Source organism: Aythya ferina (assembly GCF_964211825.1).
Source record: "Aythya ferina genome assembly, chromosome: 12".
NCBI lineage: Eukaryota > Metazoa > Chordata > Aves > Anseriformes > Anatidae > Aythya > Aythya ferina.
The window spans coordinates 1,098,607-1,112,508 of record NC_140308.1 but is presented as its reverse complement, the minus strand read 5'-3'; the positions used below and the strand labels follow the sequence as shown (position 1 = coordinate 1,112,508).

General features: G+C 39.7%; 1 protein-coding gene across 3 annotated transcripts in view; it reads left to right on the top strand.

The window, feature by feature from the left end:
* NFAT5 (nuclear factor of activated T cells 5) overlaps positions 1–13,902 on the top strand; it is a 56,842-nt gene that overhangs the window by 17,008 nt on the left and 25,932 nt on the right. For 2 of the 3 annotated variants that reach the window (XM_084532983.1, XM_084532982.1), the window contains exon 3: positions 10,880–11,438. In XM_084532983.1, the coding sequence (XP_084389109.1) occupies positions 10,880–11,438 (559 nt within the window). Of the gene's footprint in view, positions 1–10,355; positions 10,418–10,879; positions 11,439–13,902 lie in introns of all 3 variants that reach the window. The other variant, XM_084532984.1, reaches the window with a different exon arrangement.

Here is a 13,902-nt window from a genome sequence, read left to right as displayed (position 1 = left end):
GCTCACCATTCATGTTTTGCCAGACCTCTTCTGAGAGAACCTGTGGATTTAACTGTGTGCAGTGGAACTTCAGTTGCTACATTGGGGGAAAAATGATGTTTTTATGTTTTTATTAATAATGTTGAAAGGATTTGATACGTTTGTATCACTTATTCAAAAATATTTGGGGCGTGTATTTCTAAAATCAACATATTTAATGATTGGTTTTGTTCAAAGATACAGCAGTGACCAAATCCTGTAGAAACCTAGATCTTAAAAACAAAACAAACAAAAACAAAGAAACAAAAAAAACACAAACCCTGTTACACTCTAAATCCACAGATGGACGCAAACTGCTAATTAATTCTGTATCTAACAGAGGAAATTAAACACTCGAGATGAATGGAACTAAATGTCTGTTTCCTGCAGGTATTTAGTGTCTGCTAACAGCCAGTCCGGTTCCTTCTAAAAAACTAAGAATGTGTTAGCTGTGTTTGGGCTAAGCTGCAGCAAGATTTTCTTTAATGAAAAAGTACAAAAAAATAGCGTAGAGATTTCTTTGCAAACACTGGAAGGGGGAGACACTCACTCAATCAAGAACACTTTTCAACATCACAGATTGTGGGTTCACAATGACTTCAGGCTGGCAGTCCTGCCAGGGAAGAGAGCTTTGTCTGCGTGCTGCTCCAGGTGCAGGCTCCCTTGGCTCACAGCCAGTCTGCAGGAATGCTTCTGGTGCCCTGGGGCAGGGAGCGCTGCAGGGGGAGGAAGGAGCAGCGAGACGAGGTGGAGCCTCAGAGCTTCTCCCAGCGCCTGTCAGTTGGTGAGGGGTTCAGTTGTTTGCAGGGCTGGGGCTGTGAAGACCTTCCACGAGCATTGAGAGGAGACAGTTAAGGGTCTGGGTGCCACGAAAACTTGGATCGGAAGTATTAGGTGTGCAAGAAACGACAGTTCTCCAAGTTGTTAAAAAAAAATGGTATGAAAACAGAGCAAAGCCTAGTTTGTTTTCATTGGTTATGTCACTTTCCACTACAGTGAGGGCAAGAACAATTGATTCTTGGTCTTTTATAAACATATAATTGTGATGACCAGGATAATTCCACAGCCAGTTGCGCTGTGTACACATGTAGGCAGAGATAAGCCCCGGCCCAAAGCAGCGTGGCTGCTGCTTGGAGAGGGAAGTGGCTGCCTGACTCCCCGTGGCTCTAGGCAGACTCTGCCAGGGAGTGATAGCAGATAGTTTTTGTGTAGTGTCTTAGTGGTTTGTTTTCCTCTCCTCCACCACGCACTTGAAAGAAAATAGTGCATCTTAGAGAGGCGTTTACCTGGAAAGCAGGACTGCAGGCTGCGCTCCAAACCGAGCAAGAGGAAAATCAGCCCGTGTATATTTATATGTCTGCACGGGACAACATATATTTTAAATTTAATGTTAAAGTCTGAGATTAGACAATTCGTTTGTCTATTTCAAGTCCTTAATGTTTTCAGGTAGTTGACTCTGCACAGGTTGAGAGGGTGAGGAAGAAAAACGGCTTTGGCAAGCAATGCTCCTGTGGTGTAAACCAGTTTGTTCTGAAATCTCCCCCTTGTTTAGTCTTTTATTTGGTGGTGGGTTTTGTCAGCTTTTACTTGCTCCAGAACCTCACTTTTGTTGGAAATGATAAGGAAATGCTAGTTCAGCCTCCGTAGCATTGTAGGTAATCTCACTTACTCTCACTTTTAAAGGAAGGGCTAATTTGAAATGCTGCTAGCACAGTGTATCTAGAAGTCAATAACACATATGCTTACTCTTCATAATGAGAGGATTACCTTAGAGGGAGTGATATCAAGTGATGAGGCACTTGCTTTTTTTTTTTTTTTTTTTTTAACTACTCCTGTAAGAGTTAACACAGTTTGTTCTCTGCTTCCCAGGACACAGAATAAGGTAGTGTCTGGCTGAAATTCAACATACTTGAGGCTTTTCTGTCAGGTGCTTTGCTGTGGGGCTTTGTTCCATAAAAATACAATCATGGTTGAGAGATACATATATTGCTGCAGTTAACTTCTTAGTTTTTTGGAGGACCAGGATGGGCTGTTTTTAAGCTGTGATGGCCTTGCAGGGGCAGACTTCTAGTTCTTACATTTTGAAATGTCTTGCAATTTACAGAACATCTTTACAAGTATTAAAATGGAATGTTGCTGATTGGATTCATTAACTTGTTAATAAATGTGTATCTCATATTCATTAATCCAGACAAAGGGGCTATTACCCACCCTCTGAATAACAACCAGGCAAGTATAATTTAATAGAACTCTAGGATTTTGAGCTGTGATGTTCGCAACCTAAGCTGCTATCTCAAGCTTTAATTCTGTTATACTTCTGGAAAGTGGAGAGGAGGGAAAGGATTTGGTTTTACTCCTAGAAACTGTTCTCTCTGCTTGCTGTTTACATGACAAATGTCTTTGTTCAGGGGACAGGAAAAAGAGGACTTTGCCTGGTGCAGTTCCATGAACACATTAAATATGAATCATCTTACAGACTCCTGAACTACATGAAGGTGTCCTGTTGAGAAATACCATTGTAAGCTGTGGCTGGAGACTTCTTACATGAAAAAAGCATGGCTGAGGCTTTAATAATGCCTTCTGCACAGTATTTTAAGCTCCAGTTGTAAGGAGGGATGCCTGATTCTTTTCAGTTGCTTGTAAAGGCTGAATGATTTTTTTTCCCTACCTGTTGATCAGGGCATACTGAACAATTGCTTCAAATGCTTAAAATTCAAACTGCTAATTCAAGTCCTTCCTCAAAGGTGTCTTTCTAGTTAGTAGGTCAACACCTTGTTCTTGTCTTTTGGGGATGATTCCAAAGCATTTTCAGCCATGTACTTTAAAAAAAGTGTTGCATATTCATCTTTTATTTCCAGTGACAAGAATGCTCAAACCTTCAGAGCCTCAGTGAAGAAAACTGTCGCATCTTCTTATCATCTGCTCCTTCTTTCTGTAGCAGAGTTTTGGAATGAGCTGCTTCAGCTTGTTGATGATCTCTTATGCTGCTCCCCATTTACCAGAGGCAAATATATCCTTCCATATTTTTGTACTGCTCTTCAGGATATTATTTCCTGTGTCGTTTCCATTCTGACATTTTCCAGTTCTTATCTGAAATTGAATTCACAAAGAGTGGTGGCGGTGTAAAAAAAGGGGAAAAGATTTTTTGCTGTTGAAATGTGTTTACTGAACACTTTTTGCATTCTTCACATTTAGATACAGTTAATCTATTATGTACTGATTTTTTCTGTCTTAGGTTTATAGCCTAGGAAAATACTAAATAATGAAATTTTACCTTTTTTTTTCTTCCCAATTTTGTACCTTTTTTAAGTAAAGGAACAAACTGCTTGTCCCAAATAGAATTTGCTTTTTTGGTCAAAGATCTGTAATTGAAATACTTGTTATGAGTGTTTCTGTTCATTTTAATTATGAAAATAAAGCTTTGCTTCTAGATTGCTACTGTAGCAAAATGGATCAAAAATATTTGGATTACCTGCAGGGTCGAGACCAAGCGCTAAGGATATGGCTCATTTTCCCCTGCGAAGATAAAGCTTTTTACATCATTTCCAAGCTAAATATTCTAATACAGCTTCAAAATGAAGATGTTTTGTTTTTGAACAGTTAGGCTTCTTAATTTTTATTTTTAATGAAAATATTTTCTTGGTTTGTCATCCTTCCTAGTGTCATTAGTCAGTTTTTCCTGTTGATACAGAAATAATTACCAGAAATTTCAAAGGGGGCTACGAGTGCCACTACGAATTCTGTTTTCCTGGGCTTATAATTACACGATGTAAACAAATGATCAGGAAAAGAAAGATTCCTCTTTGTAGTCGATCTCCAATGACTGTAAAAACTTCCATTTCTTTGTAGGCCGTTCCCTTCCCCTTCCCACCCCGTCCCGGCTGGAAGCGCCTTCCTGTCACCTCCTGGAGGACGTCTTCCAGGGCCGGCCGGCCGCCGTGCGCTTGTCTCGCTCGTGCCAAACGCTTCTTTCTTGGGGAATGAATCTGAGCCAGACCATAATGCTCTAATAGTGCACCTTCCTGCTGCTGTGTCCTGCTGCAGAGCCCCGGCCGCTCTGGTTGTCGGCACTGCTGCCTCCCAACCAGTTTGTTTTCAGCAGCCTGCGGGCCCCGAGGGGCTGCCACAGGGGCTGGGGGAGGCTCCTTCATCACCATGGGTGAGCGTTCATCCCTGGGGAATGCTGAGGAAGGAGGTTTTTCTGATCGTTTCCGTTTCATGGAAACCTTTTAGGTGTGCTCCCTGTAACTTCAGTTAAAGCCCTGCAGTCCTGCGGGGCTGTGTGCGCACTGAGCGCGTCTGCTGCTCTGCGTGGAGCACAGCCTGCTGCTAACTGCACGTGAGGACTGCATAGATGCATCCCAGATCTTCTTTTTTTTTTTCTAATTAAAGTTTGTTTTCAGTCTTCCTGAGTCTTACAGAGCCAGTAAGCCCCATTTTTCCAGAATACTGACTCAGACACAAGCTGTTCTATTGTTCTGAGAGATTTTGGATGGCAAATTCTTACACTGAGTGGCTCCTATTCTTACGCCAAAAAGGCTCGAGAAATGCTTGTGACAGGAGAATTTCTTGTTCCTTAATAAATAATGAAAAAAAAAAAAAAAAAGTAAGAAAAAGGGCAAAAGGAGAACAACCCCAATGTGCTCCTGTTTGGGCACTTGCAGTACCGGCATCGAAGACTTCCTGAAGGCCAAGAGGAGTTCTTAAGTTGTTAGAAAAAAACAGCCATGGACCTAAAGAACAAGAGAGGCCATTTCCTAACCTGAAGCGTTCTTTGTTGGACCCATCAGTCGTGATATCATTGTACAGTCACTCTTTTAGGGCAGTGGGCTGTGGAGGGAGCTGAGGGACAGACAGGTGAGAGCTTGCAGAGAGCAGCTGAGGGGGCCTAGAGTTCTGCCTTGCCTGGCTCTGAGCTAAACGGGACTGCTGGGTCCAAGCTGCTCCCAGAGGTTCTGCTGAGATACCTGAACTTGGTGCTAATTTAACAATGGATGTCATTGGGAATAAAAACAGATTGATGTATTCACCCAAATTACAATGCACTGCTTGGTTCAGCATGTGAATGTAAGGGGAATTTACACTGTTGGGCTTAATGTAAATTAAATTAACCTACCTATCTTGAATCTGAGTGTTTTTTAATAACTGGTGAATTGGATTGCTTTATTATATTTGCTGGGATGCTAGTTTTTTTTCTCTATTAATACACTTAACTTGCATTCTAGCTTCGCCATTCAGAGACAGGCATCGTGTGGTGGGTTGTGTGACAGTGTCTGTCAATAGTGAAGACAAATAGTGCCAGAGACACTTAACCCATCCAATCTCACCCAGGGTATAGGTCGGTCTTGTTTTCAGACTTCTTCATAAGTCTCTTTTCTTTCTTTCTTTTTTCCTTTTTTTCCTTTTTTTTTTCCTTCTTTTTTTTGTTTTGTTTCTAAATAGTGGATTGATACTGATTTGAAACTAAACTCTTTTTGGAAAGTTTTTGACTTTACATCAGTAATACAAGAAGAAGAAATGTAGAACCCCAAGTTTGGCATGTGAGGTGTTGAAAGCAGGTTTGCAGCCACTTTGTAAGTTCTGGTTTTTACCTGTAAAGCCTTTGGCAATGCAAGGGTTGATGCTGGAAATTTTGCACATAGGATCCTTTATCCTTCTGGTTTTGTTCTGAAATTGTTCTCCTGTGTCCAGTGGTTCTGTGAATAAACAAATTAACACAGAAAATTCTTATTAAAAACACGACACGTTACATAAATTAACAAATTCAATAAAGAGGTATATTCCACATAGTAGGCTTATAAATGACTCGGACCACACCATGTGTGGTGAGGTTTTTGATGCTTAATTGTTCCCTGAAATACCGTAGTGGATCGCATAGGATGCAGGCTAGAAAAAGGCAAGTCCCTTAATGGCCCTTTGCTAGTCCTGGCTGTTTGTGCACAGGTGGCAGGAAGACTTGTAAAACCCAAAATATCTCCAGTTTGTTTGCATTAATTTGCAATCTTGAGCTTTCCAGTCTGGGAGATGACTTGCTTTGCACTCTAGCTGCAATCAAAAACAGACGTCATGAGGACACTTCTTCTTTGGGAAGATTGGGTAATCCCTGTTGTATGGAAGGATCTCTTTGGAAAGACTGAGCAAGGATTTCAAGATTGGCTCTGCGTGAGTTTTAGCCAAAGACAAGACTCCCTCAATGCCAAGTAGTGTTTTTTTTCTCCGTTTCAGACGTTTTTTAAAAGGCTGAATGCCTTGTTTGACTTCACAAGATAATAGGATGTAGAAATATATGTCACTGCCTTAGCTGGCAATTCAGGAGGTAATAAATTTTCTTTATACAATAGCTTGTTATTGGAAAGAAAAAGAATGCGCTGATTTGCTGATGGGGATGCTCTGCTCTGTGTTCCCTTAGTCTCATGCTTAACTAGCCTGTGATTCTTGGCAGCATGCATTCGTGCCACATGCGTGTTGCATCCCTTCTGCCACTGCCTGCTTTTTGTTTTCAGAAAGAAACTTGAATTATTCAATCTCTTGGTTGTGAATATAATTTTGTTCACTGCCTCAAAACAAAGGAAATGTATGGGAGCAGAAGGCCCCTTTTTAGGCTTTCTGGGAAGTGAACGAACAAATGACTGGTGTGGTGAACAACTGAAGCTTCTTTGCAACTTGGCCTTCCTAGGAGTAGTGTGGAGTCATGAGTTCTTTGTTTGCATGCTCAACTCCCACGCTGGCCAGTTAGTTTGTTAGCTCTTGGTTATTTTGTCTTTCATTTACATATTGCAGAATTACTTATTAATGATGTGCAAATTATGATATCCAAAACAGAATGAGAAATTCTTTATATTGAGCTATTTGATATCATTCTACCTAGCTGAGATAAGAAAAACTTGTAAGACAAGCAACAAACTCTGAAACAGTTATTTCAGCTGTCTTACATGGCTTAGAGGTGGCAAGCAGTGGATTCGGGAGGTTTAGTTTCCACAGTAATCAAGGTTGATTTAACAGGGCAGCAGTTTTCTTTTTTCTCTCTCACTTTCTATTAAAGAATAAATAAAAATAAATAAACCTACAGCCTTGTGAGCTGGTGTGCATTTCATTTACAGTACCGGGCTGCGTCCTGGCCATAATGTGCACTTGGTGCACATTCAGTGCTGCTGCTCTGAAAGCGATTTTTATTTTGAAATTGTGTTAAAACATGATATCAATCTTAATTTTCAAAATGTGTGTGCTCATTCAAGCTGTGTTTGTCACTGCAAGCACTGTTAAACTGCAAGCAAAAGAGCCACCTGTCACAGTCCCTGAGGTGCCTCAAAGCAAACCTCAGCAAAAGGCAGCGTGCGAGGTGTGCTCGCCTGCCCTGCAGCCAGGTGCAGCCAGCAGCCCCAGTGCCTGCGGGTTACATTTGGGTTATTTTCTATGTGTTGGGGAAAAATTCCTTCCTCAAAAACAGGAAAAGCAAAACGCTTTCACCTTTTAAAGCAATGCCAGTCAAAGTGAAATACTGAAAACTGTAGAATAAACTTCTTTGGACTGTAGCACATTCAACCAAGAGATCTCCTTGGGGTGTCAGGTACGCATGTGTAGCCACAGGCTTTGAATAAACTGATAGAACAACATGGGAGCCATGTAGAAGATGGATTTTTTTTTCATTAGAGTAACTTTTCTGAATTCTTACTTGGTTGATCCCATTTATTTATTTAGTAGCTCAAAGGAAAATGAGACAGATAAAGAACTGCAGGCTCTGAAAAAAAACACAAATTTTATTACACTTTTTCAGTATTTGTGCGACTTAAACTATTCATAAAGCAATTATTAATTTGTCCCCCCAAGTATATTTTACATTTCGTATTTGGCTGTTCTGATACAGCCAGCTCCTTTCATTGCCTTTAATATTTGCCATACGTTCTCACACATCGTTAGTTAGGAGGGAGAAGGCGCTGGCCTGCACATGCTTTAACACGTGCATGCTTGTGGATGGCAGTGACATTCATTTGAAAAGATGTATGGCTGAAGAGGGGGTTTCTTGCCATAATTGTCCAGCTTGATACTAATGTCTCCATAATTTAATTTTGTTGATACACTGGGATGTGTCTGACAAGCGGAGGAGAGTGTAACCAGTGCATAAAGGGCAGTAATTGTTTCCTCCTTATCTTCAGAAAGGAGAACCATGGATGTTCATACATGCTCTTTTTTTTTTTTTTTTAAACTTCTAGGTAAAAAGCTGGGGGAGAAATTGTTTTGAGAACCTGGTAGCTATAACGATAGCAGCGTTGCTAAATGCTGCACCCTAATATTTATACTGAAAGTATTTTGTTTAGTGATTATTTTTTTTCTAGGAAAGTGAAGGAAAAGTGCAGCTGTTGCATTTCTGGAGAGGATATGCATGGAGCCACTTGATACGCAGGCTGTGTTCAGTGTTTGGCAGACCTGTCCCAAGGCAGACCTGCGTATGAACGTGACTAACTTTTTCTTATCGGTCTTCCGAAAAAAACCTTTCTAAAACTTTTCCAGTATTTGCTGCAAAAAGAGAATCCTTGATACTAAGCTCTCTGTAGAGGAGGAAATGTCTTCCAATTCTAGAGCCCTGCTACCTGGTTCAACGTACGTAATGATTTATTTGTCAGTCTTTGTCACAGACAGGAAAACATGAGATCCACATACACTGCATCATCATGTACATGATGCTCAGTTTCATCTGTTAAAAAAAAATAGAATTGATTTTTTTTTTTTTAACTAGGGGAAATGCTGCTAGTCAGCAATCCAGCTCTGCAGCGTCGCTGCTGTGGGCTCCGTGTATTCAGGTCACAAACATTTGCGTGCAGCATATATGCTGTATGCATGTTGCATATTTGCATTTCTTTCTAATGAATGGAAACTAATTCTATTAAAAAAAAAAAAAGTAAACATCACAAATAGCAACGATCTATCTCAACTCAAAGTGGCTGCAAATCAGCTCCTATTGTCACTGAAATTAATATCTAGATTTAATAGTTTTTGCCAATCCTGTAAGTGTTTTTGAAAAAAGCATTGCATTAATGCATGATATAAAAAGGATAAATTTGCCTTTAAATTGGAATGCAGTTCAAAGTGACTGAATTCTCCAATTTCAGCCACTATATTTGCCAAAAACCAAACTGGAAAATGGAACTGGTATCATTCATCTGCTCCTGGCTCTCTGGGAGGTTTGAGGAAGGGACTTCTTATGCAGGTGAAAGCAGAATAGATTTCTGATAAACTGCAATGACTGCTGTATTTTACTTGACTCCTTTCTGAAACAGTTTAGGTTTACTTTTAATTTCATTTAGCACAGCAAAGCTGTAAGAAACCAATACCTTTTTAAGCAGTCTTTGTCATCAGCCATGGGTAACCCCTGTTAATAACAAGCAGACTGGTTGATAGGAAGGTTTGCTGAATTTTGCTGCTAGTTAAATATTTATATCATACTGAATATACTTTATTGTGTTACTTTTAAGTAGCTTAAACTTGATAAGGTAGTTCAACTATGTCTAAACCTTTTTAGAGGTGACAGTTCTATATAATAACTTGGATTTTAAAAAATCAACAAAAAAGAAAGGATCTTGTTTCTTATCATAGCAGGTATTACCTCCACTACAGCAGTAACTAGCTGAGCAAACATACCTATTATTGCCTATTGTTTGCAAAATTAGATTCTTTCTACAGTTCTTGTTGATTGCATAAGGTGTGGTTAGCAGTGCAGTAGTAAAGTGGCCTCTCCCCTAGGAAGTTAAAATCTGTATATGAAACTTAATTATTCCTTAGTGCACTACAGCTGATTTAAATTTAAGACCTCTGTCCTTCTTACCACTTCCTCTCTAACATTTCAGCCTCCGTTTTCAACTATTTGTCCATTAAGATTCTCCAGTGGAAATGATTATGCTGCTTTTCAGAAATCTTCAGGGTTTTGTTTTAATCAATTAGCTGCATTTCGTATTTTAAACCAGATTGATCTGTGGGGCTTCTGGAGAGGTCGCAATCACGTTGTTTAATACACCCTGCTTAATATCAATTATTTTAGAGGTCTCTCCCAAGCTGCCCCTGTATGCTTAGGGGACTCAGCTAATGAAGACTGAGAGAAGGCTGATGTAGAGTCTCAGAGACTGAGTCAAATTACAGAAACTTCATGTTGTTTTGGGTCAGTATGTCACCAATACAGCTATTTCAACCCTGTTCTGAACCTGCAAAGTAAACAGCTCTATCGTAGTGACTGATACCAGTTCCATTTTGCCTACCAACTCAGTTGATTTTATATTTTATTTCTCATTTATGATGGAATAATCAGCAGCTCTTTTCTCATTTATTTTCTCATATTTTTATTCCAGGATTTGCCTCTGAAGCAGGGAGTGTCTGCATTAAAAATGACCTGTAGTTCTCTGCTTCATAGGTTAGAAACTTATTTTAATATTTCGTGGCTAAGCACAGTCCCGTCTTTTCAAAACAAAACAAAAAAATCCAATAATAAATGGTTTAATTGGCATTGAATGTGAATTATAAACGTTTTGATTGGGGCTTCCATTATTTTAGATGAAATGGCTTATACCCAAATAAGTAGTCCAGCTGAGGCAATGAAAATTCTGTTTACTTGCAGCCATTTTTATGAATTAACTTTAAGTTTTAAAAAAGTTGATTACAGCACAATGCATTCAGTCATATTTGGACATTTCCAAAGTACCGTATTGGCTAGGCTATACTGCTTTAAGCATTTACATTCCAAAACGTACCAAATTCCAAATATTCGTTGGGGGAAAGCAATCGGTTCATTAATCACTTCACTTCAATGGGACTGCTATAGCCAGCACACACAGAACCACGTGTCTTGTATTTACTTCTAAATTGTACACCGCAGATGCTTCTTCAGCTCCTTCCTCTTCCTCCATGGGCGGTGCTTGCAGCTCCTTTACCACCTCTTCCAGTCCTACCATTTACTCTACCTCAGTCACCGACAGCAAGGCTATGCAAGTGGAGAGCTGCTCCTCAGCCGTGGGGGTAAGTAACCGAGGGGTAAGTGAAAAGCAGTTAACCAGTAACACAGTCCAGCAGCAGCAGTCAACGCCGAAGAGACACACAGTCCTGTACATCTCGCCACCACCTGAGGACTTGCTGGACAACAGTCGGATGTCCTGCCAGGATGAGGGGTGTGGATTGGAATCAGAACAGAGCTGCAGTATGTGGATGGAGGATTCACCCTCCAACTTCAGTAACATGAGTACCAGTTCCTACAATGATAACACTGAGGTGCCACGTAAATCACGCAAACGAAACCCAAAGCAGAGGCCAGGGATCAAACGCCGAGATTGTGAAGAGTCCAACATGGATATATTTGATGCCGACAGTGCCAAAGCGCCTCACTATGTCCTTTCTCAGCTCAGCACGGACAGCAAAGGCAACTCAAAAGCAGGAAATGGGTTGGTATCTGCATTTTTTTAATAAATTTCTATCGCCATATGTAAAACCAAACTAATAAAACTCCCTTCCCGCCAAGTGTTCTACTCAGGTTCTCACATAAATCTCTCCCCTTCTCTGCCATTCCGTTTTGTGTTGTAGCCCATGATAAGTTCTCACTAGACTTGCTAATCTTTAAAGATAAAGCTAAACTTTGCCGTAACAATTGGACGCAGACTCAATGAGCTTGGCTGTATTATTAAGTGAGATTCCTGAAAGATTGTGCAATCCCCCGTATAAAAAGACAATGGAAACGTTATTGTACTGAAAAAAAAAAAAAAAAAAAAAAAGGCAGAAGTGGACTGGACGCACCCTAAATCTTGCTGTTTGTGCAGTATTTTATGTGAGGATTTCAGTCTAGGCACTTTTCCTGCTTGTTTGTCTCTTTCTCTATTTGTCAAATAGAGAGAGTGATGGGAGTAGAAGTTAATGGCTTGTTAAGATTTCTCATCATTTAACGCATCCTTTACTTTTTTATAAAAATGTTAAGACTATATGGTGAACCAAATTTTGTTTTTTCTTGTGAATTCACATCTGTATTTGATTTTTTCAGAAATAAATCTCTAATCCTGTTTCTCTCTGTGCTTCTGGGTTGTGTGCATGCGTGTGTCTGTATGTGGGCACGCCTGGGTGGTGGTCTCTCATCTCTCCCACTTCACACTGTTCACTAAATGCATTTCAGTAGCTGCTTGAAGAGAAAATACCCATCAGTTTATAGTAGTGTGGTTATATGTATTTTTGTATTTTATTTTTTACCTTTTGGCTTTTTTAGTACTCTTAAGGTGGTCAAATGGATAGATTTGGTTATTTTCTTTTGGGGGGGCTATTTTGTTTCACTTTTTATGTATGTGCTTGTAGGATGTTCAGATAATAATCACAGTAATGGTGAATATTAAAGTTTGCCTAATGAGATTATGTATGAATGTCTCATATTCCAAAGGGAAAGAGCCTGGAGTCTGTATTCCCAGGGTCATTGCAGTTCCATACTTAAAATTTCACTGTGAGGTGATTCTGAGAAACTCTCCAGAGTGTGCTGCTGCTTCCTGCTCTATTAGGTACCTCATTTGGAAAGATGGAGCTAGCTGGTAACAAAGAGTTGGTACTATCCCTGCTCCTCCTCTCAAACCCATACAGCAACAATTGGGTGGGTTTTTATTTCTTCATCCTTTGTTTTAATTGTCTTTACAGCAAATGCTCTAAGCTTGACTGAAGTTGCCCAGCATCTCTTATTTTGGCAGCTGAAAATTTTAATGATGTAAAACATTTGTTCTGGGTAGAACCTAGGAAGCAAACTAACATGTTTGCTTGGAACGAGGAAGCTGCTTCCAGCAAGCACAAAGGAGTTCAGTCCCTCAGTTACAAAGGGAGGAAACTATTGGGAGGCAAGAATTCTGTGATTCTGGACATAAATGGGAGATCTAGTAAACTTGGGAACAGTATATGTGGTCTCAATCTAAAACATCACAAGATTATAATACTCCCCAAAATATCAGGGGCACAATGAACAATGAACAGTGCAGCACTGGCGTTAGGATTCGATGAACACGGGGTTAGATAAGCATTTGTGTAATGTCTCATATACAGGCTAGATTGAACGACAGCAGAATCCTATGTAATAGAATTGTCCTTTTAAATAAGAGCTTTGCAATAAGAAATATCTAAGGTATTAGAAAAGCTAGTTCTATAGTTAGAATATAGAAATTCAGTGTTACAACTCTAGATCACAGACCACTCCAGGTTATGGTAGCGTCACTTAAATTTTTGTTAAATTTTGCAGCCTGATGGAGTTCAGCCAAGCAAGGTCATTCACTTCTGGCTTTAAGAAAAAAGCAAGGAAAGAACACTTGGTAATTTGTGAAGCGGAAACAGTTTGTCTTAAAAGAGCCTTGTAGTTGGCTTTCAGAGATAGAAAAAAGAATTTATTCGTGTGGAAACCCTTAGCATTTCTGAAAGCCTTTTAAAAACAGATGAATTGATTTAGAGCAAAGATTCTCAGCTTTCAGTCATGCTTGGTCTCGCTTTCACTTTCAAGCCTCCACTTGGAACAGCCGCGATGCATTGCAGGACCAGACAAAAGTTAACTCATGAAATCTATTTTAATAGAATCACGGGTTTTGCCATTTGAGTTTCTGTTCTAGAAAGGAAGTGCTAGCTTTGAGGAGACATTGTCTGGTAACAATTAAGCTAATAAATAAAGGGGTGTGTGTGAGAGAAATATTTTTACTATTTGCATGGGCATGGCTACTAGAATTGTATTTTGACTAAATTAAAAGGATGTGTAAATGATAAATCCTCATAATTTGAGAAGGAAGCACTGAGAAATTCTGGTGAAGTCTTTAAAATTACTTTCATGTTCATCTAGTCTGACTGAAAACAACAATTCCCTCAAGTTTCTGAAGGGAAGAGTTTCCAAATAGTTTTTAGGTG